This window comes from Jaculus jaculus, chromosome 6 (genome assembly GCF_020740685.1).
Source record: "Jaculus jaculus isolate mJacJac1 chromosome 6, mJacJac1.mat.Y.cur, whole genome shotgun sequence".
In the NCBI taxonomy this organism is placed as follows: domain Eukaryota; kingdom Metazoa; phylum Chordata; class Mammalia; order Rodentia; family Dipodidae; genus Jaculus; species Jaculus jaculus.
In genome coordinates this window covers 1,461,253-1,485,172 of record NC_059107.1, presented here as the reverse complement: position 1 = coordinate 1,485,172, position 23,920 = coordinate 1,461,253, and the positions used below count along the sequence as shown (strand labels likewise).

The following is a 23,920-nucleotide window of genomic DNA, read 5'->3' as shown; positions in this document are numbered from 1 at the left end:
GGGGGTGATGTCCACCCTCTACTCATGCCATCGTTTCCCCCTGCCATAGCGGAGCTTCCCCTTGAGCCTGTAAGCCAAAATAAACCTCTTTTTTCCCACAAACTACTCTTGGTTGGGTGATTTCCACCAACACTGGCTTAAAATAACATTTCTTACTTCTAGATCACTTATGCTCCCACTTTCTAACATATTAGTCAAATCTTCATTAATCAAGTTTTTAACCAAGGGAAAACTCAAACTCTGATTTTTCTTTTTGTTTGTTTTTGTTCTTCGAGGTAGGGTCTCACTCTGGTCCAGGCTGACATGGAATTAACTCTGTAGTCTCAGGGTGGCCTTGAACTCACGGCGATCCTTCTACCTCTGCCTCCCAAGTGCTGGGATTAGAGGTGTGTGCCACCATGCCCAGCCTTCAAACCCTCATTTTTATTAGCAAGACTCAATGCATTAAAAAATTCATCTTATTAAGGGAAATGTTTTTTCTTACCTTATGAGAGGCTATACTTTGAACATAAGGGAAAAAAGTATTCATGACATTTATGACATGATTAAATAAAATATCTCCTAAAAGATATATCATATCATAAAGATACATTAAAACAGAGGCGAAAAACAATCCGGAATAAAAAAGAAGACTAGAAAATGGTCTATTGTTGAACAGTCACGTGACAAAAGCACTAAGCTGTATCTAAGCTGATGACATTGGGTGGGGGAGGTGTATCTGTCAAAAAATCCCATGGTAAAAGGATTCTCTCTCCTGGCTTCTTTGAATTCAAACACACACACAAAACTGCAACAAGAAAAATGGAAATCATACCTTTCAGATTTAAAGTCTGCAACTGAAAGAGTTTTCCCAGCTCAAAAGGTAGAACTCGTAACAGGTTGTTATTTAAATGGAGTTCCCTGCAGATGTAAAAATTCCAGAAAAGTCAGAAGACATGTTAACCTAAATATTTCAAATTGACAATGTAATTTCTAATAGTACCTATGAATAACAGAATTCCAACATTTGGTCTTAGGCTTCTTAAGCTTTAACAAAAACAAACACACAAGCCAGGCATGGTGGCACACGTCTCTAATCCCAGCACTCGGGAGGCAGAGGTAGGAGGATCGCTGTGAGTTCAAGACCACCCTGAGACTACACAGTTAATTCCAGTTCAGCCTAACACATAGTGAGACCCTACCTCGATGAACCCCCCCCCCAAAAAAAAACACACACACATATAAAGCTATCACAGACCAATTTCCAATCTTTGAGATTCACGGATATATACAAATTATTCTCAACTGAAATCCTCCTCTCACTCCAGACTAGATAGACAGTTTGCAAACCACAGTCTGCTGACCACAATGAACAGTGCTGGTCTAGAGCAGGTGTGCTCCATACATGTTTAAGGAGCAGAAATAATAAACAGCTCATGATAGTTAAACTTGTCAACTTGACTGGATTTGGACTCACTTAGGAGACACATCTCTGTACATGTCTGTGAGGGCATTGCTGAAGAGGTTTTAAGCCACAGTGGGATGCTTGTCCCCATCCCCAATGTGAGTAGCACCATCCTATGGACTGGAGAATGAATTTAAAAAAAAAAGGGAAAAAAAACCAAAGCTCGATGAGCACAGCATACTTCGCGTCCTCTCTGCTACCTAACTGGTTGCCTCCTGCTCCCGCTACCATGCCTTTCCTGCTAGAACAGACTGTATCCCCTCAATGAGTCAAAATAAATCACCCCTCACTAAAGCTGCTTCTTGTCAGGTATTTGGTCATAGTAACAAAAAAAAGATAGCTAGTGAATAGCCTACCATAAAAACTGGTAAGTATGTAGCATCAATCCAGAAGGGTTAGTGACAGCTGCATAATGAAGTTACGTTGACTAGGGTTACTAAAGTTGCACTTTAGAAATAACAGCAGCTGTATTAACAATTATCTTAATGACTTGTTTTTATTCTTACAATGTACATATCATAATAATCTTCAAGAAGGAAAAAAATAACCAAAGATCAGACATTGAAATGAGATACTCTTAATTTCTTATATTGTTTTCTCAAATTTTAAGTGCAAAGAACTATTTGTATAATCTTTGTTTCTTAATATTTAAATAAACCATGTTTACATCTGAGCAAATGAGGTCCCCAAGACCATAAACTGAACAAAAAAAATTCTGAATGACTAGTTCCTATTTATTTCCAAATACATTGTAAGGGAAAAAGAGATTCTGTAACACAATTTATTTCAGGGGATGAAAAACAGTCACAGCATATACTCCATAATGAAGCTTAGAAAAAAATACCAAAGACCCAACTAAGAGCCATAGACGGAAGAAACTTCCACAAGGGCCTTATCCCTTTCCACTAGAAAGCAGCAGGAAAGCTAGTGAAATTATAGCAAAAGGGTAGGTAAACTGAATTTTGGCTGGCTATATTTAGCCTATGAAGATCTTCCTGTCTTATAAAATGTGGAACAATATCCAGCAATTACCACTGGCACAAACATAATAGTTGCCAGAAAGGCTTAGTAGCTTTTTTTCTTTTTCTTAAAAATTACTTATGGGCTAGAGAGATGGCTTAGCAGTTAAAGTTTTTACCTGCAAAGCCAAAGAACCCAGGTTCAATTCCCCACAACCCACATAAGCCAGATGCACAAGGTGGCGCATATCATTTGGAGTTTATTTGCAGTGGCTGAAGACCCTGGAGCACCCATTCTCTATCTGCCTCTATCTCTCTCAAATAAATAAAAGCAACTATTAAAAATTATTTATTTATTTATAGCTAGGCGTGGTGGCACACACCTTTAATCCCAGCACTTGGGAGGCAGAGATGAGAGGATCACTGTGAGTTCAAGGCCATCCTGAGACTACATAGTTAGGTAAGCCTGGACCAGAGTGAGACACTATCTCAAAAAAAAAAAAAAAAAAAAGTATTTATGAGAGACAGAGACAGAGAGAGAGGGCAGGAAGGAGGCAGAGAGAATGGGTATACCAGGGCCTCTAGCCACTGTAAAAACTACAGGCACCATGCACTGCCATGTACATCTGGCTTATGTGGAATCTGGGGAATCAAACCTGGGTCCATAGGCTTCACAATCTCTCCAACCCACTAGTGGCTTTTAACTCATCATCTCAGATACCCCTTTTATTTGATTAAAAATTCACAATTTGTAAATGACAGGGCCAAGACTTCAAATGAACTGTGTCACTTCAAGTTCTCCATATCATATTACAGGTTTCCCAATTAAGTAATTATTTCTAGTTTTATTCCTATCTTTACTACTATAACATACAAGCACTGGGATAAAGGAGTCTCATCTCATGAATTACAACTGCTTCCTAAGAATTTATGGTGCCTCCAATGTCTGCCATAGATAAGTATATGGAACAATATAGTGTCTTATAGTTGTTTGTACCACTATGTCTAAAAATTTTAGTTCAAAAAGAAACATACAAAGCACAGCAATATAAGACTTTAAGGAATAGTGCTATTTTATTACTAGACACTCAATTTTCCCTCAAAACCTTCCAAACAAAGATATAGTCATGCTTCCTTTTCTTTTTGCTGCATGTGTACAGTGCAGGTTTGCATGCTGAGGCCAGAGGACCACCTTGGTTTTGTTCTTCTTATACGCCAACGCACTTTTCTTGAGATAGTCTTTCACTAGCCTGGAGCTCACCAAATAGGCTAGACTGGCTGGCCAGTGAGTTCAAGAATCTTCCTTTTTCCTCCTTGTCAATATTGGGATTATAAGAACATGCCACGTACTGTGCCTGCCCCACCCCTGTGTATATACGTATGTGGTGTACATGTGTGTGTGGGTATGTGAAGGCAGAGTTGCCCTGGGTTTCTTCCTCTATTGCTCTTCATCATCATCATCATCATCATCATCATCATCATCATTATTATTGTTATTAGGTTTATCAAGGTAGGGTTTTACCCTAGTCCAGGCTGAGCTGGAATTCACTATGTACTTTCAGGTCAGTCTTGAACTCACAGCAATCCTCTTTCTTCTAGGCCTCCCAAGTGCTGGGATTAAAGGCATGTGCCACTATGCCTTGCTACCTCATTATTTTTGAGTTAGTCTTGCATTGAACCTAGAGCTCAATGATTTGGCTAGACTATTCAGGGAGCTCCAGGGATTTTTTACGTCTCTAGCCCAACAGTGCATTAAATAACTACACCTAGCTTATATGTGTATGGTGGGGAACCAAACACAGGTCCACATGCTTACAATGCAAGTACTTTTCTCACTGAGATACCCTATGCTTCTTTTCATCTCACAACTATCAAATAATTTTTTTTTTTTTTTTTTTTTTTTTGGTTTTTCAAGGTAGGGTCTCACTCTGGCTCAGGCTGACCTGGAATTCACTATGTAGTCTCAGGGTGGCCTCGAACTCACGGTGATCCTCCTACCTCTGCCTCCCGAGTGCTGGGATTAAAGGCATGCGCCACCATGCCCGGCATCAAATAATTTTTATTTTCTAACGAAACAAATGTTCCATTTTACTTCAGAGGGTACATAACTAGTTAGCGTTAACTGAATCTGCGTACCTGAGTGATACCATGTTTCCGAGTTCTATTGGTAAACTACGGATCTTGTTATGGGACAGGTCCAGATATACCAGATTGTGAAGCTTGGCAATGTCTGAAGGAATACGGGACAGGAAATTGTCACTAAGATGTAAAGCTGTCAAGTGAGTTAGTGACCACAAAGATGAGCTTAAGCTTCTTACTTTTCCTGTAAGAAACAAACAAAAAAACAGGGGAAAGATTATGTAGTGTGTAAGTTTGTTCATGGATTTCAGATGTTTTAATTAGGTACTTAAATTATCCAAAAGTACAAGACAGCTAAACAGGAGAGAACATCTATTCTAGAACAATTTACTGTTTAACTTGTAAACCCTCTAATTAAGAGACTGAAACAAAAAATAAAGTATTGTGTCAATATTAGACAGCACTGTTTTTCTTTTTCTTTTTCTTCTTTTTGTTCAAGGTAGAGTCTCATTCTAGCCCAGGCTGACCGGGCACACACTCTGTGGTCCCAGGCTGGCCGTGAATTCACAGAGATCTTCCTACCTCAGTCTCCTGAGTGCTGAGATTAAAGGCATGTGCCACCATGCCCAGTGCAATTTCTTTTTAAGAGCATCATGGCAAAGAATATATCCTTTAAATGACCTCAGATATAATTTATAGCAATGATAAAACCAGTATTGAAAATTATGAATAATATGAATTTATACAAAATAAAATCAAATCCTAGTGTCTCTGAAAGTGTTATATCTGTGCCTCTGAAATGGGAATTTTGCCTTAAAAAAAGAAGAGGCCAAAGTATTCTCACCTGTGTTTAAGGTCAGATTACTCAAAAAGTAACTTGATCATGTTAGTATACATAATCCATACTGTTTAGATATCATGATTGCCTTAATGGTTCAGAAGCCAATATAAGAAAGAATATACCAGCTTTTGAGAACTGGTTATCTTCTTTTGAGACAGAGAGAGAGAGAGAGAGAGAAAGAGGCAGAGAGAAAGAGAGAATGGGTGTGCCAGGGCCTTTCAGCCACTGTTAATGAATTGTAGATGTGTGTGCCTCCTTGTGGGCATGCACGACATTGCAGGCTTATGTCACTTGCAACTGGCTAGTGGGATCTGGAGGATTTGAACAGGAGTCCTTAGGCTTTACAGGCAAGCGCCTTAACTGCTAAGCCATCTCTCCAACCGAGATCTGGTTATCTTCTTATGGTTAAAAAAATCAACCTTAAGACTTTTCACTTCTAATCAAGATGAAGTAACAGGGACTAAGTTTGTTATACCATCTGGAACAAATGCATCATACACAAACCAGTGTAGTATAGTTATTCCTGTAGAATGGGAAATTAACAAGCTAAGTTCTACAAGTGTGTCAGACTACTTTCTGGACATTTGCAAAAAGGAGATCAAGAAGGGGGATACCAGTTGGAGCAGAGTAATTTCCTTGAGCTTTGGAGACAAAATGCAGGAAAGACATCAAGGTAATAAAAGAAAAATGAACAGATAGGTATCCATTGATAGAAGTCTGCCTCAAGAACTGAATATGAGGAGGGGGAGACACAACAGGGCACAGGGGACACAGGCAGGATGGACAACACATCCAATAGGATTGTTGTGGCAACGATATCACAAAGTTTTCCCAGAACAAAGGCTAAACTGTGGTCCTAACTACCAGCAGTTGGCAAATCTCTTCAATTCAGAAGGCATGGGGCCTAATTAGCAGGACAAAATTAACCCTGGACTATTGGCAGCTCTAGTCAGCTCTAGTCTTAACTAGGAAAGATTAAGATTAAGCCTCAAAAGATTCAAACTGTTTGCCAGTAACTAAATTGCACCTCAGTGCTCAAGACCAGTCAGAGGAATACTAAGATATGCATTACTCAACAAAGAACACTCAAGATATCTGGCACTCAATTAAAAAAAAATTGAGCAAGAATACAAACAAGCAGCAAAGAAAAATTCATAAAGAAAAGAAAAATTCTATCAAAATAAGTCCAGAAAAATAACAAAATTAGCAAACATGTTATAAATTACAACTGTCAAGAAGCTAGAAGACTAACCACATCAAGATTAAAATAGAAATGCAGACAAGATGGGACTAACAGCAGATTAGACATTACTGAAAATTCATGAACTTAAAAGAGAAACTATCCAAATATGAAAGAGAAAACACCAAAAAAGGTGAAAAGTATATTACTAGATATTTATGTGACTAGAGACCTCCTCTCAAAACAAGAGACATGGGAGAACATATTTTCAATTCATAATCTGCTAAGACATTTATATCTAGAATATATAATGCTTATAACTCAAAGAAAATCTAATTAAAAATTGGCAAAGGATGTGAACACAGCTGGAAGTGGTAATGCACTTTTGCAATCCCAGCACTTGGGAGACTGAGGCAGGAAGACCACAAGTTTGAGACCAGCCTGGGCTATAGTGAATTCAAGTCCAGCCGGAGCTACATAGTTGAGACCTTGTATCAGAATAGCTAAAAGAAAGTAAATATGAATACTTGTACCTCTGAAGAAGACACAAGAAAGGCAAACAACTGCAAGAAAAGATGTTTAAAATTTTAAGCCATAAAGAAAATGCAATCCAAGCCATCAAGACACACCACTTCAAACCTACCTGGATGAAACTAATCAGAGCTAGACAAATACTAGTAGAGAAACTGAAACCATTGCACGCTGCTAGAAGAAATGTCAAATGACTCAGGTGCTTTAGAAAATACTATGGTGGTTCCCCATAAACCCAGAGTTAACATATGAGTTGGCAATTTACTCCTAAGGGTATACCTAAGATAAATGAAATAACATGCCCACAGAAAAACTCAAGACACAAATGTTTGTAGAATTGTTTTAGGACTCAGAATTTGACACAATCCAAATGTCTATCAATTAATGAATGGAAAAAGAAAACATGGTATGGGGGTATGGGAAGTTGGCTCAGTTTTTAAAGGCACTTAATCACATAGCTTGCCAGTCTGGGTTCAATTCCCTAGTACCCATGTAAAGTCAGATGCACAAAATGAACCATGTATCTGGAGTTCATTTGCAGTGGCAGGAGCCACCCCCCTTCAGCCCACTCTCATTTTCTCTCTTCCCTCAAATAAATAAATGAATGAATAAAATTCTTGGAAAAGTTGACAGAGGTAAAACATAGTGTGTTCAAATAACTGAATACTGTATGAAGAACGATTATGTGTTACGACATAGATCAATCTTGAAATTTTTCTTGCTAAGTGAAAGATCACATATATCATATGACTTCAATTGTATGAAATGTCCAGAACAGTTAAAATTCTACTAGGAGAAATGATTGATGGCTGTTGGAGGGTAGAGTTAAGGGGAAATAGAGAATGGTCACTAATAAGTAAACCATTGTTTTTGAGAGTAATGGAAATATTTTTAAATTGATTGTGATAAATATTGTACATGTCCATGAGTATACAAAAATGACCAAATACATACTATAAATGGGTTAAAAACTGTATAATATGTGCATTTTATTGCAAGCTATTATTAGAAAAAAATTCTTCACTGAAAAACTACAAACTCACAGATACAAAAAGCTCAAGAAATCCAAACCTATGATTTCCAAGAGGGAAAAGGAGAGAAGAAAGGAGAGGATATAAGTGGGTGATTACAATCAGTGCACAGAATGCACTTGAATATACAATATATGCCAAGAGTAAAAAATTAAGTTATTAATATTTCTATTATATGATAAATAAATCACTTTGGACAAAAATTTAAAAGGGACAATCTATTAAAAAAAGAAAAAGCTGGGCATGGTGTCATACACCTTTTATCTCAGCACTTGGGAGGTAGAGATAGGAGGATCACAGTGAGTTTGGGGCCAGCCTACTAGAGTGAATTCCAAGTCAGCTTGGGCTAGAGTTAGACCCTACCTCACCACCGCACCCCCCCCCAAAAAAAAGAGAGCTTCATGAAGGCAATTGTAATCAAATAGTTTAATACAAATAAAGAGAAAAATATAGAAATATAGAAAAAAATATAGAAAGCAACCAAACTTCAAATAGAGGAACAAAGATAACATGTTAGTAGACATCTAGTTGTTAAAAAAAAAATCTGAGAAAAAAGTAAAGCATCACCTTCAATGTACTGAGAGAAAAAATGATCCTATCAACCCAGCACAAATATGTTTTTAAAGTAAAGGCAAAGACTGAAAATACAGTTTCAAGTGTTCTAATTTTTTCAAACAACAGAGTGTAACAATTATTTACTTAGGCTTTACTCTGTATTTACAGGGAAATTATTTTGGTATAGGCTACATGCAAATATGCCATGTTGCATTTACAGAATCTAGTATCCATGGGTAGACCTAGAACTCTTCCATATACTGAGGCACTTGGATGCAAAGACAAAACTAGAGGAACCGAAAAAAAAGATCAATGGCTGCCAGAGGCTGTGGGTGAAGAGCTGGTTACAATTATTGAGAGACATTCTGTACTCATGAAACTATACTGTTTATTAAAACTTACTGCATACTTTAAAAACTAAGTTTATTATAGGTAACTTTTACTTAAATAATTTGTAAAAAGATAATAATGGAATACTTTAAACATGCTAAGAAATTCAACAAGTTGAAATGGACAATTAAACAGAAATATATATGCTTTGAAAATTCAGTCTGTAGTAAGAGAGTGTGTGAAGAGAGAATATATTTTTGTAGAAATCAAGTATTAAAAAGCTTCACACTAAGCCAGGTGTGGTGGTGCATGCTTTTAATCCCAGCACTCCGGAGGCCGAGGTAGGAGGATCACTGTGAGTTCAAGGCCACCCTGAGACTACAGTGAATTCCAGGTCAGCCTGGGCTAGAGCAAGACCCTACTTTGAAAAAACAAACAAAAAAGAGCTTCACACAAGGAAACTTTTATTTTATTTATTTATCTTTTTGGAGATGGGGTTTCATTCTAGCTCAGGTTGACCTTGAATTCACTATGCAGTCTCAAGGTGACCTTGAACTCAAGGTGATCCACCTACCTCTGCCTCCCAGTGCTGGGATTAAAGGCGTGTGCCACCACACCCAGCCACACAAGGTACTTCTGTTAAGGACAAAATGCCAATTTTACTTAAACTCATCCAGAAAATCGAAGAAGCTACTTATCAAACTATTATGAGGCCAACTTCACCCTGATACAATCCAGACAAAAAGAATACAAGGAAGGAATACTATAGGTCAGGTTGGCCTCAACCTTGCTATGAAGCAGAGGATGACCTTGAATTACTTGTGCTCCTCCCTCTACCTTGAGTGCTGGGGTTATAGGTATGTACCACCATGCATGGTTTTATATGGTGATGAGTACTAAACCCATGGCTTTAAGCATACTAGACTATCACTTAATTAAGAGAACTACATCCCTAGCCTATAAATTAAAAAAATACTTTCACAAAATTTTAGCCAACCAAATCCAACAATGTATTAACTTTTTTTTGAAGAACTAGGTCTACCAATTATAAATAACCCCACTGAGGAGTGCCCTCAGTGAAACAGAGTTGGGGAAAGGGAATGTAACAGTATGACCCAATGATTATATGACCAATATGCAATATGTTCATATTGTACAGTTCATAATAATATTAAAATAAAATACATAAAAACATGAATATAGAGGCTACAGGTGTATTTCAACAGTAGAGCTCTTGACTAGATGCATGAGGCCTTCCTTAGGTTTCATCCCTGGGAAGCAGAGAAAGAATTCATGTGTAAATATATGAATCACACATAGGGTAGATGCAGAAAGCAAAGGAGGACTCATATCCTGCCATATATTGGGGAAAATCTGGAAAAAAGTTCTAAACTCTAAAACCTAGAGAAGTAAAGGAGCATTATATTTTTAAGCATAACTCAAACTTAGGATCCCCGAATGAAATACTTGTCAGTTTAAATTCATTTAAATTTAGTAAATAACAGACACTAACTTGTAAGAAAGATAAAGAGATGGCATCTATTAATTCAACCACCTTTCAGTATCTACTATGTTGGTGTAGGAATATATCAATAAATAGCACAATGGCCCTGCCTGCATGATTTTTTTGTGAGGCTAGGAAGGTCATAAGCTTTAGAAGGGAATCTGTTACTATTTGGCTAAATCAAAACCAAATTGCCCACTAAATATTTGCTTGTGCCCCTAGATTAGCACTGTACTAACTGTTGGGACCACTGTGAAGGACAGGCGGAGAGACTAAGAGTCAAAGTAGCAGGTGCAATCACACACTCAGTGGCCGTCATCGGCACCACAGACCGGGGAGCAGTTGGCCAGGACAGTGGCAAGAAGGGACTACGACTACAGTACATTGTTTGTATGTATAGAGGCTGACAATTAAAAAAGGGACTTGAGCCGGGCACGGGGGTGCACACTTTTTTCCAGCACTTGGTAAAGGATCACTGCGAGTTTGAGGCCAGCCTGAGACTACATAGTGAATTCCAGGTCAGCCTGGGCTAGAGGAAAACTCTACCTTGAAAAACCAAAAAGAAAATTTACACCAAAGGCATATGATATTCACATTGTTTAAAACCAATAATAATAGAAAAATTCTTAAACTGCCACAAAACAAGGAAAATGCTTCAGTTAGTGAAGTGTTTGTCTTACAAGCATCAGGACCTGAGTGAGATCAACAGAACTCATATAACATAAAAAATGAAATAAAAAGCCAGTCATAGTAACACAAATTTGTAATCCTAGCTATAGGCTACTTGGCAAGTTGCACGCCAGTGAGAAACTAACTCCAAAACCCATAAATAAATAAAACAAAAATATACACAGCACTGGAGAGAAACAACATTCTAGACTGTCCTCCACACAGACGTATAAGCACACAACCCCCACAAAAATCAATAAATATTGCCAGGCATGGTGCCAAATGCCTATAATCCCAAACTCAGGAGGCTGAAGAAGGAGGATCACTATGAGTTTAAGGACAGCCTGGGGCTACAGAGTGAGTTTCAGTTCAGTCTAGGCTACAGTGAAACCCAACATCAAAAGAAAAGAAAAAAGCAATATTGTCACAGAAAACAAGACATATAACAAACAACAGTAATAACCCAGATTTGTCAGAAATAATACAAGCAAAAAGAGGGTAAGAGCTTATCTTAGTGTATTAAAAGATGCAAACTATTAACCTATAATTCTGTGCCTAGCAAAAATATCAAAACAGGACAGCACAATTATTTTAGATATAAAACCTGAAAGGAAAAAATTACTATAACTTCATAATGAGTTTTTATAAAGAAAACAAAAACTTGCATTCAAAAGAATCAAACACACTGGAAAAGCTAAGTACATAAAAACATTTTTTATTATTGACATTTAATGAAAAATAACAACATACAATGATACTTAAAAACATGATTGCAGTTTTTAAAATCATAAATGAAGACAAAGTACTTAAAGTCAGTCATGTTCTGCCTGATATACCCACAATGAACAACTAGAATTTAAAATTCAAAACAATATCATTTACATTTATACTAAGAAAAAAAGATAACATGATGTGTATGAGGAAAGGCATAAAACTCATATTAAAAAAAAAAAAAAAAGTAAGGGTAACTGGGTACAATCCATGGTCATGACTAGGAAGACTCAATAATGTCCAGATGTCAGTTCTTCCATCAATATCATCCCAAACAAAGCCCATTTAAATTTAAATTATCTGCCCTGAACAGTCAAGCTATAAACTGGAAGAAATTATCTACATTGCATCTGGGCTGGAGAGATGGCTCAAAGGTTAAGGCACTTGCCTGCAAAGCCTGATGACCAGGATTTGATTCCCCAGTAAAACCAGATACACAAAGTAGCGCATGTATCTGGAGTTCATTTGCAGCAGTTACAGACCCTGGCACAACCATTCATATTCTGTCCCTTCTGTCTGTCTCTGCTTACAATTAAATAAATAAACTTTTTTTAAAAGGTCACATCTGAGGGATGGGTGTGTGATTCTGTGGTAGAATGTGTACTATGCAAGAGGCCCTGGACTGAACACTTAACACTAAAAAATAAAGTAAGGGGAGAGATGGCTCAATGGATAAAGTGCTCACCACTGTAGTTGGAGTATTTGAGTTTGAACCCCAGATCCTATGTAAAGAGCCTGCAGCCATGGCTGGCTTCCGTAATGCTAGCATGCTGATGCTGATAGCAAGATGGGAGGCTGAGACCAAACAATGTCCTGGAAGCTCAGTAAAGGACAGTAGAGTAAGAAACCTCGACTTTCAAATGAAGTGCACAGGCAAGGACCAATCCAAGAGTTACATACAAATAAATAATAAAGTAAAATAAACAATAGTGAAATAGGTCTAATACATGCATATGAAAAGATGTTCAGTGGCATATACCATTAGGAAACTGCTAATTACAATGGCAAGATATTATCTTTTTTTTTTTTTTTCGAGGTAGAGTCTCACTCTGGTCCAGGCTGACCTGGAATTAACTCTGTAGTCTCAGGGTGGTCTCGAACTCATGGCGATCCTCCTACCTCTGCCTCCCGAGTGCTGGGATTAAAGGCGTGCACCACCATGCCCGGCTTAAGATATCATCATTTAACTACTGAGATGGCAAAAACCCATGGCACTGAGGACAACAAATCTTAAAATAGCCAATAAACAAGAATCCTCATTCACTGCTAGTGGGAATGTAAAACAGTACAGTCACTTCAGAAAACAGTTTCAGTTTCTGATAAAACTAAGCATACTCAGGACTGGGGAGATGGTAAAGTGGTTTGCCTTGCAAGTATAAGGACCCAAATTTGATCCCCAGAATCCATGTAAAAGAACTAGGTGTGATAGCACACCTTTTTTTTTTTTTTCAACGGCAGACAAATTAGTGGTTTTCACAGTGTCATTTCCTTGGCTGATTCTCAGTGCACTCAGTGACACCTCAGGAGCCCTGGGTGTCAGTCAGGACACCTTTAGTAGCGAATCTTCCAGTGGGCCTTGAATTCAGCCAGCCTGCTGCCCAGGCACCATTGGCAGCTTCGAGAACCTTCAACAGGTCTCTCTGAACTGGAACCTGGAGGGACCAAAGGTCTCCAAACAGAAGCCAGACGACTTCACCAACAAACTCGCCCCTACACCCCTCTGTTATAAAACAGTTCTGCTTCTTCTGTGGAAGACTGAATTTCCTTTTCAAGTTGACCGCGCTGTATCCATCCAACTTGTGGAAATATACTGAACGACGCCGGCACCATCAGTCCCATTGTCAGAAGAGTACAGGCCAGTTTTAAGATCCCAAACGACCGCGGATTTGGTGGGGAAAACCGGATCTTTCAAATAATACATGAAGCCTTCAGGGATTAAAGCTGCAGTTCTGAACAGCACTGCCCTGGAGATGGCTGTTTCTTTGATGGCCTTTTCCCCAGCTCTTCTGGAGTGGCCTACGACATTGCCTTTCTTGTCCATAACCTCAATGCCTCGAATGGACTCCAATCTCCGGGACGCAAGCACATTTACTCCGCTGACTTGGGCAAGAATGACGATAGATAAGGCTTTTCTGATCCAAAAGTTATCCAGGCCATACCTCATGTGGACAAAGTGAGGGATTAATCCAAAGAGGGTTGAAGAGGCGCATACTCCTGTCCCTAACAACGTTCTCTCTACTGGACCATGAGAGTAACTGGCATTCCCATTGGTGATGGTGAAGGCTGTGGTGTAGGCGTACAAGGAAACCTGAGGTAAGATCATGGACTCGATCCCCTTCACTGGCATCATTGACAAAAGCACCAAGGGCACCACGAGGGGCATGAAAGCTGCAGGTCGGAAAAGAGCGGGGATCAGCTTGCTGCTGTCAGGGTGCACGGTTGAAAGACTCCTCTGCCATGCTTCTCTAATCCTTTAGGTGCATCTTCGTTGGTGAGCAATAGTTGTCTTGAATTTTCTATTTTTCCAACTGAAATGAATAGATATACAGGATCTAATAATTCAGTCTACAGAAGAAATCTTTGAACAAAAGGTTGGCGTTGGGAGATCCTGAAGCGCAGGTTGGGATCCATGCAGACCGCGGCGCCCGGACTACGACCTTCTTCCTCCTCCTCCTCCAGTTCCTGGGCTGACGTCCTGGCAGCAACGGCTGTCGCCGTCCCGCAGGGCGAGGAGGAGAGCACACCTTTTTAATATCAACACTGAGGAAGCAAGGATATACAGCTTGCTGAGGCTCACTGGCTAGCCAGCCTAGCCTAAATGATGAGCTCCAGGCCATGAGAGACCCTGTGTCAAAAGAGCCTGAGGAGGAAGAATACCAGAGGTTGTCCCCCAGCCTCCATATACATGTACACACATGTACTAACACATACAAACTAGGCATACTTTAGTGTATGATCAGCAATCATGCCTCCTTGGTATTTACTGAAGGACATGAAAACTTATATCCACATAAAAACCAAAGGGTATATGCTTACAGTGGCATTGTCCAAAACTGTCAAGACTTGGAAGCAGCCAAGATGTTCTTCAGTAAGTAGACAGGTAATAAAAAGTGGTGCCATCTGGACAATGTAATATCATTTAATGCTAAATAGAACCAAATTATGGAGCCATGAAAAGAACCACAGGAAACTGTAAATACACATAATTAAACAAAACAAGCCAATCTGAAAAGGTTACATACTGTCTAATTCCAACTACTGGCATTCTGAAAAAGACACAACTCTGGAAGTATTAGAAACATCAGTGGAGCCAAGATTGGGGCACAGGAAGACTGAATATGGGGGCTGGAGAGATGGCTTAATGGTTAAGGGGCTTGCCTGTGAAGCCTAAGGACCCATGTTCAACTCTCCTGATCCCACTTAAACCAGAAGCACAAAGGTGAGGCAAGCATAAGGTCACACATGCCCACTAGGTGGCCCAAGTGTCTTCAGTGCAACTGCAATGGCTGAAGCCCTGATGCATCAATTCTCTCTAAAAAAAAAAAAAAAAAAAAAGAAGCCAGGTGTTGTGGGGTGTTGTGGTGCACACCTTTAATCCCAGCACTCAGGAGGCAGAGGTAGAAGGATCCACAAGAGTCAAGGCCACCCCGAGACTACAGAGTGAATTCCAGGTCAGCCTGAGCTAGAGTGAGACCCTACCTTGAAAAACCAAAAAAATAAAAAAAGAATAAATATGGGACAAAGTCTACTCTGGATACTAATGGTAGATCCCTGACATCACACATTCATTAGGCATAAAGAATGAACCCTAATGTAAGCTATGGCCTTTAGATGATGATTTACTAGCATAGGTTCATCAGCTGTAGCAAATGTGTCACTGGTACAAATGTTAACAGTGAAAGAAGCCTGTAGGGAAAGAAGAAGGTGGTATATGGAATTCCATAACCACTTTACTCTGATAGCCAAATTCCTTCAGAAAATAAAATACATTTTTAAAAACAACAAAACTAACAATCAGTGGTTGTGAGGAGCTGGAACGGCGAGGAAAATCTGACAAAGGGTCATTATGAAGATCTTAAGGAAATGAGGACGCTGTTCCATATAACTGTGGCAATTATTCAATGATGCATTGTAAGGAGCTGTAGACAATAAGAGTGATCTGTACTGTACATAAACCATACTTTACTTTTTTTGAGGCAGGTCTCACTCTAGCTGCAGGCTGACCCGGTACTCACTCTGTAGTTGTAGGCTGGCCTTGAACTCACAGCAATCTTCCTACCTCTGCCTCCCAAGTGCTTAGATTAAAGGTGTATACCATCATGCCCAGCTCCCTTTCTAATTTTTTTTTTGGGGGGGGTTAATTATTTTTTAAAAATGGAAAATTTTATAAAATTCAAGGGTGAAAAATGGCCATTCAGAGAACAGGAGACAAAAACTAGAACATGGGACCAGAACATTAAAAATTTTAATTTAAAGAAATTTTACTGCATTAAAACAAAATAAATCATCTTATATATTAAAAGGAAATATAATATGAAAATATAATGCAAAAAGCCCAATATCAAGATATATGTTTGTAGCTAAAGACTGATCTACCATATGACCCAGCTATAGCACTCCTAGGCTTATATCTGAAGGAATCATCTCATTTCCTTAGAAGTACGTGCTCAACCATGTTTTTTGCTGCTCAATTTATAATAGCTGGGAAATGGAACCAGCCTAGATGTCCCTCAACTGATGAGTGGATAATGAAGATGTGGCACATTTATACATTGGAGTTCTACTCAGCAGTAAAGAAAAATGAAGTTATGAAATTTGCAGAAAAATGGATAGACCTGGAAAGTATTATACTAAGTGAGGTAACCCAGGCCCAGAAAGCCAAGTGTCACATGTTCTCTCTCATATGTGGATCCTAGCTACAGATGACTGGGCTTCTGCGTGAGAATGAAAATACTTAGTAGCAGAGGCCAGTAAGTTAAAAAGGAGACATAAAGGGAAGAGAAAGGAAGGGAGGAGGGTACTTAATAGGTTGATATTGTATATATGTAAGTACAATGATTGTAATGGGGAGGAAATATGATGGAGAATGGAATTTCAAAGGAGAAAGTGGGGGGGGAGGGAAGGAATTAACATGGGATTTTTTTTATAATCATGGAAAATGCTAATAAAAATTAAAAATAAATAAATAAATAAAAAAGATATATGTTTGTAAAATGACTAATTTGAAGGCAAAAACAAAAAATAGAAAAAAACAGAAAGCAAACTAAAATGGTAACACACCAACAGTAAAGCTCTGGTGTTTAAGCTATATCAAAAAGGGGGGAAAACAATGGAGTAAAAATAAAATACTCAAGGAACTGAGTATGATTCAAGGATTATTTATTCAGCCAAATAGACTTTCAAATAAAAAAGGCACAAAGAAAGTTATTACCATGTAAGAAATTTAAGAAGTATTTTTGCTTTAAACCCTTTCTAAAGAATCTAGAACAAACGGCTGGGGGATAGGCTCAGCAAATAAGAGCGCTTCATGAGGACCTGAGCTTCACGCCAGCAACCAAGTACAAGTGTGACATGGTCACGCATGCCTGTAACCCCAATCCTTTAGGGAGCGGAGACAGGATGATTACTGGGGCTAAAGGCACCTCAAGGTTCAGCGAGAAACCCCGTTTCTCAAAGGAATACCACTAAAGAGCAACAGAAGACATCCAACATTCTCTTCAGGCCTCTGCACATGTGCACCAGGCAGGTTCATCTGCACATAAACATCACATGCAAAATAAAAATATTAAAAATTAGCTTTAAAAAAAAGATGGAGAAAAAGCTTCAAAACAAAAATGATCAGCTGGTGAGTGGGTGGCACTTAGTGACAGGTGAGGAAACAATGAGGTATTTGTCTTTCTGAATCTGGCTTATTTTGCTTAACTTAATGATTTCTAGTCCCAACCAACAACAAGGAATGGGCTGGAGAGATAGCTCAGTCAATAAAGTGCTTGTCTCACAGCACAAGGGCCTCAGCCAATTCCAGAACCCATATGAAAAGCTAGGCATGGTGGTGCTTGTAATCCCAGTGCTGGAGAAGACGGGATTTTCTGATACTGACCAGCCAGTCTAGTCTAAGTGGTTAGCTTCATGGCAGCCATCCACATAAGGCCAGCCTGGCATTCACTTGTAGGAGCAAGGGACCCTGGCACCCATACATGCAAATAATAAATAGATAAATAAATAAAATTAAGGAAGTTACTTTAGCAAAATCTCCCTACTTCCTTCCTATCATGTATACAAAACTTTCCCCCAAAGTTACAAGTAGAGAACAGTGATGACATACTGGCATGGAGTTCCCTGCAAGAGATGGAGGAAGAAAAAGAGAGGCACCTGAACTTCAGAGAAATAAACTCGGTGACCTACGTAAGTACATTCCAGTTTTATCTTGTTGTAAGGGAAATAAGGAAAATTTTCCTACAGGCACAAGACTTGCAATTAAAAAACTGCTAATATAAGATGAAAAAGGAGAGGAAGACATTTAAATACTAACCCTAAAAAAGGTAAAAATGGTTACCAAATGAGAGCATTTCTCTTTGGGCTTTTCCAGACCAAAGTCACATATGAGAGGAGACACAACGAAAGAAATTTCATTGCCAATTCATCTACTTTCCTGAACTAATGAAGTACAACACTCTAGCAATCCAAAAAGGGAAAGCAGAAGACATGTGTGTGGTGGGTACCAACCTCTACCACAGTTACAGGAGAGCATTAAGTTTACTCCATTGGTTAACCAGACATTTTGACCCAACACAGAAGAAATAGTAATGTTTCTTTTCTGCATGGTACTTCTGAACTTAGACTTGGCAACAGCAGTTTGTCCATTAGTTATTTATACTTTGTACACTGATTTTTGTCATTTCCTACTATGTAATAGGCTCCATAAGGACAAAAACTGTATGTTTTTGTGTTTGTTTGTATTTGTCCTCCACATGCTTATCATAATACCAGGTAAAATGTTTTACATATAGCATCTGCTCCATCTGTTTGCTACATACTTTTTTTGTTTTTAAAAAAATCATGGGCGAATGGGCGTGGTGGCATATGCCTTTAATCCCAGCACTTGGGAGGCAGAGGTAGGAGGATTGCCATGAGCTTTGAGGCTACCCTGAAACTACATAGTGAATTCTAGGTCAGCCTGGGCTAGAGCGAGACCCTACCTTGAAAAACCAAACACAAAAGAAAAAAAAAAATCATGGACAACTTCTGGTTAAGATGGCGGCATATGCCAGGCATGGTGGTGCATGCCTTTAATTCCAGCGCTCGGGAAGCAGAGGTAGGAAGACTGCCGTGAGTCTGAGGCCATCCTGAGACCACATAATTAATTCCAGTCAGCCTGGGATACAGCGAGACCCTACTTCAGGGGAAAAAAAATGGCATCAGAGTGGTCACACCAAAGTAGCCTGGTGAAGGTTGGGGAGGCAAAAAAAACAACAGCAACAAAAAAACAGCCCAATATACTCTGCTTCTACCATGAAGGAATTAACCCTAGCTTAGAAATGGGAGAGACCCAGAGCTTCTAGCAACTACACAACCAGCTGTGGCTCTGGTGGCTCCCTGGGAAGAGCTACTCGCCTGGCCCTGCCTGAGCCATCAGGAACAGAAACACGGTGAAGGGATTCTTCACTCATACCAGCACTGCAAAGTCAAGAAACCTGAAGGAGAAGACAACAGGGATCAGCTGAGCAGCTCCTGAAGGAGAAGACAACAGGGAAGGGATTGAGTAAAGGAAGCATGTGAGGAGGGTTAATCAAAATTTAAGATGTTATAAATAAGCCATAGGGGAACCCACTTCTTTGGATAATGGTGCATCAAGAAGTCACAGATTGTTACTAGAAAAATTTCAGTGCCAGGGATGGGATACCTTCCAGTGAGTTGCTGGCCAGGGAGGTCCCTGGTATACCCAAAACATTACAGGCCATTGCTAAGGCTCTTGGTTTCCCACTAGAACTAGATGATAAGACCCTGCTGCTGAAGACTCCACCTGCTTGGGCACCAAGTCATTGAGAATCTTACTGGAGCTGAGCTGAAAACCTCCTCCCAGTGGCCCAGCAAAAAGCTGAAAAAACCTACTTGGCATGCAACCCTATGAGAGAGATAAGTCATCAATGGTGGTAAATAGCAGTGGACAGTGCAAGCATTAAGACTGGCCAGACAGACCAAATGTGTGAACTGGTGCAATAATGGCATGTTTGCTATGAGGGAAACCAACCACTAATTGGACTGGAGGCCCCTTCCAGCGAAGGGAATATATGCCTGGTACTGAAAACCTAGGTAAAAGCCTATGGTGAGGGAAGTCATGAGCCCTAGGGGAATAATGATTGCTGTTGTCCGGCTAATAGCATGTATTAGACACACCGAACCACCCTATAAGCACTTTTTAAATTTTTTAAATGTATTTGAGAGAGAAAGAATGAGAACAGGCGCACCTGGACCTCTAGCCACTGCAAACGAACTCCAGAAACATGTGCCACCTCATATATCTGGCTTTACATGGGTACTGGGTAATTGAACTCAGGTCCTTAGGCTTTACAGGCAAGCACTTTAACCGATGAGTCATCTCTCTAGCTCTATACGTGCATATTAATGCTACTCTTACTTTTGGTCAGAGAAACTTCTCTCCTCAGATAGCAGCAACCACTGGGATGACTCAAGTCACCCCATCGCTGAGAAGACATGACAGTGTAGTGTCCAGCACTGAGGACTGTCTGTATCACATTTTCCAAGGCTCAGAGTCCATTGCAGAAGAGGTGATAGAAAGAATCTAAGACCCAAAGGAAGGGCAGGACTACTTACAATGAAATCTTCCAGGCACAAAATGGCCTGGATATCCGTGACCTTGCATTGCCTGGCACTACCTATAGAAGATCCTCATAACAGGAAGAAAAGAGGATGACATCAAAATAAAAGAGACTAATTGAGAGGGGGAGGGGATATGATGGAGGGTAGATTTGTGAGGGGGGAAGGGGAGGTAGAGAGCGAATTATCACTGTCTATTGTTTATAATTATGGAAGCTGTCAATTAAAAAGTTTTTAAAAAATCAAAACGATCAAGGGCGGCCAGATAGAAATATCATGTATTTATTCTATACTTTTCAGAAGGCAAAATGCAGACAAATTGGAAGGGAAAATGGGGAAGCAGGACAACATTGACATAAAATGTCTTTAGCACTGGCTGCTGGGCATATAAAAGTCCTTTAAACCTTTGACATATTTAAAGAGCGGCTGTATGTCCATAAGAGAGACACTGGGAGACAGTATGCTTCGTGGGTTAAAGTACTTAAAGAGAGGCCATATGTCCACAAGAGAGTCACTGGGAGAAAGTATTCTTAGTGGATTGCAGGGGTGTCCAACCTTTTGACATTGTATCATGACACTGTTCACAAATGTAATGGGTCCCATTCATAGCTATCCTGGATGCATGTGGCCAGTGGACAGCAGGTTAGGCACACCTGTGGGCTCACTGTTTGATTACATTAAAGATAGAAGGTAACTTTTGAGACCTGCTTAAAACTCCTATGATTTTGTTTCTGAATAAAGCAGGTGACCTCAGAGACCAGACTGAGAAGCAAATGAATGAGGAGAAATGAATCTATCCCCGAATCTACACAGAACAGTGCTTTCCTAGCCCAGTGGAAATCTACTACTTGAAAATGTAAGAGCAGAATTCTACTTAATCAGGGAATTAAGTATCCAAACAAACCTTTCAGCATAGGCATTCCACTTGTGCCACCTCGTGGGCATGTGTGACCTTGCACTTGCCTCACCTTTGTGTATCTGGCTAACATAAGATCTGGAGAGTAGAAAATGGGTCCTTAGGCTCTACAGGCAAGTGCCTTAACCACTAAGTCCCAGTCTAAAATGCAGTCACTGCTTCATTTGTGATTTGGTATTGGAAAAGTTAATTCTGTACCATATCTTTAATTTCCATACCATAAATTCATGCTTCCATGTCTTACCACTTATTTCAAGCTCTGCCCATTGTGATTTCTTTCCATTTGCTGCTTCCTCAGAGGACATAATTGTGTGCATCCTCCGAGGATCAGGGGGCTCGTATTTTTCTTTGGGCATGCCTGTTAAATAAATGAAGAAAAGAAACCAATCATCATTCTGAGGAGTCAAATGAGTAAAAATTACACTATCCTTTTAAAGCAGATTAAAGCAGATACCTGTATTATGACCTCTAAATCCCATTTCCTACCAGAGAACCTAGTTTCCTTTTGGAAAAAAGGATGCATGCAGGTCCAGGTTATGACAGGCAATAAATAAGCCTGGCCTCTAACAAGGGTGTCATGGAGTCAAGCACGTGAGTATTAGCTCAAAAAGGGTTCCCCTGGCCAAATTAAACAAACAAACAAACAAACAAAAATCTGACCACCACAGTACCTACAACTTACTCAGTATGAAATGCATGAATTATGATCTTAACAGCAATAACACCAAACACCTAAAAGTAAAGTAAGGTAATGTTCCAGCTACTAAATACAGAAATTGGTAAAACTACAGAATCATTATTTTATAATGTCAAATGAAATAATGAACACAGGTAATTATCATCAGTAGTTAGAACTATCAGGTGAAAAAAAGATCAATTGGAAAAATTGTAGATAGCAATAAAACCTGAAACTACCGATCAGCTTCATTAGGGCAATCAGCCATTCAGTCTCCCGCCGAGAGACCTTTAAGAAGCACATATAGTCTAGATATCCTTTCACCAAAAAGATGAAAAACTTCACCTGAACCCAATCAAGCCCTCTAGATTATTTGCACTAGTGTAAGGACACACACAACGCAGAAGTATGACAACGCTATGAACATACTGAACATAACAAACTGCACTCTTAGTTAGGCTAGCACCTTTTCATGTGTGTTAATTTTGGTAAAGCACATATTTTTTAAAAATAAAGCAAGAGGCCTGGGAAATGGTTCAGGGGATGAAGCACCTGCTGTTCAAGCATGAGGACTCAAATTCAGAACCCCATATAAAAAGCCAGACAAGGAGCCAGGCGTGGTGGCGCACACTTTTAATCCCAACACTCAGGAGGCAGAAGTAGGAGAATTACCTTGAGTTCGAGGCTACCCTGAGACTACATAGTGAATTCCAGGTCAGCCTGGGCTAGAGCGAAACCCTACCTCGAAAAAAGAACACACATACACCACGAAACCAGACAAGGGCTAGAGAGATGGCTTAGCAATCAAGGCCTGTGAGGTCTAAAGACCCATGTTTGACTCTCCAGATTCCATGTAAACTAAACACAAAGTAGCACATTCATCTGGAGTTCAATTGCAGTGGTTGGAGGCCCTGGTGTGTCAATTCTGCCTGTCTCATCAAAAAGCCCTTTTCTGGGCTGGAGAGATGGCTTAGCGGTTAAGCGCTTGCCTGTGAAGCCTAAAGACCCCGGTTCGAGGCTCGATTCCTCAGGACCCACGTTAGCCAGATGCACAAGGGGCGCACGCACCTGGAGTTTGTTTGCAGTGGCTGGAAGCCCTGGAGCGCCCATTCTCTCCCTGTCTGTCGCTCTCAAATAAATAAATAAATAAATAAAAATAGACAAAACAAAAAAAAGCCCTTTTCCTTCCAAAAAAGCCAGGCAATGTGGCAGCATTTGTAATCTGAGCTATGCCTATAGGCAGGAAAGGAGGCAGACAGGAGAACAGACCAGAAGCTTGGGGGCAGCTAGCCTGGTAAAAAAGCTGCAATTAACAACATGAGACCCTGTCTCAAAGGAAACAGAAGGTAAGGACTAGCATGAGAACGTTGTCCTCAAACCACCACATACATACTGTGACACACACACACACACACACCCCTGCTCACACATCACAACATCCCTCTACAGAAAATACTTCAAAGGATCCTCCATGTGGAACAGAAAGAAAAGCACACACATAACGAACCAAGAAATAATAAACCATACTCAAATAATAGTTAATACAAGAGAGTAAAGGAGATACCAGAAGAACGACAAAACAAGAATGACAAGAAT

General features: G+C 39.7%; 2 protein-coding genes across 7 annotated transcripts in view; both read right to left on the bottom strand.

Annotated features, from left to right (window-relative positions):
- The window catches only part of Cnot6 (CCR4-NOT transcription complex subunit 6), a 67,471-nt gene that overhangs the window by 24,014 nt on the left and 19,537 nt on the right, over nt 1–23,920 (bottom strand). For 5 of the 6 annotated variants that reach the window (XM_045151861.1, XM_045151864.1, XM_045151865.1 and 2 more), the window contains exons 2-4: nt 21,893–22,006; nt 4,540–4,726; nt 815–900 (exon numbers count right to left, since the gene is read on the bottom strand). In XM_045151861.1, the coding sequence (XP_045007796.1) occupies nt 815–900; nt 4,540–4,726; nt 21,893–22,004 (385 nt within the window). In that variant the 5' untranslated portion in view covers nt 22,005–22,006. Of the gene's footprint in view, nt 1–814; nt 901–4,539; nt 4,727–19,508; nt 19,589–21,892; nt 22,007–23,920 lie in introns of those variants that run through there. The other variant, XM_045151866.1, reaches the window with a different exon arrangement.
- On the bottom strand, nt 12,092–21,936 carry LOC101616247 (sideroflexin-4). Its single transcript, XM_045151867.1, is given in 4 exon segments — nt 12,092–13,800; nt 13,802–14,366; nt 14,369–14,754; nt 21,893–21,936. Coding segments are annotated over 3 exon segments (918 nt in total). The 5' UTR covers nt 14,526–14,754; nt 21,893–21,936; the 3' UTR covers nt 12,092–13,604.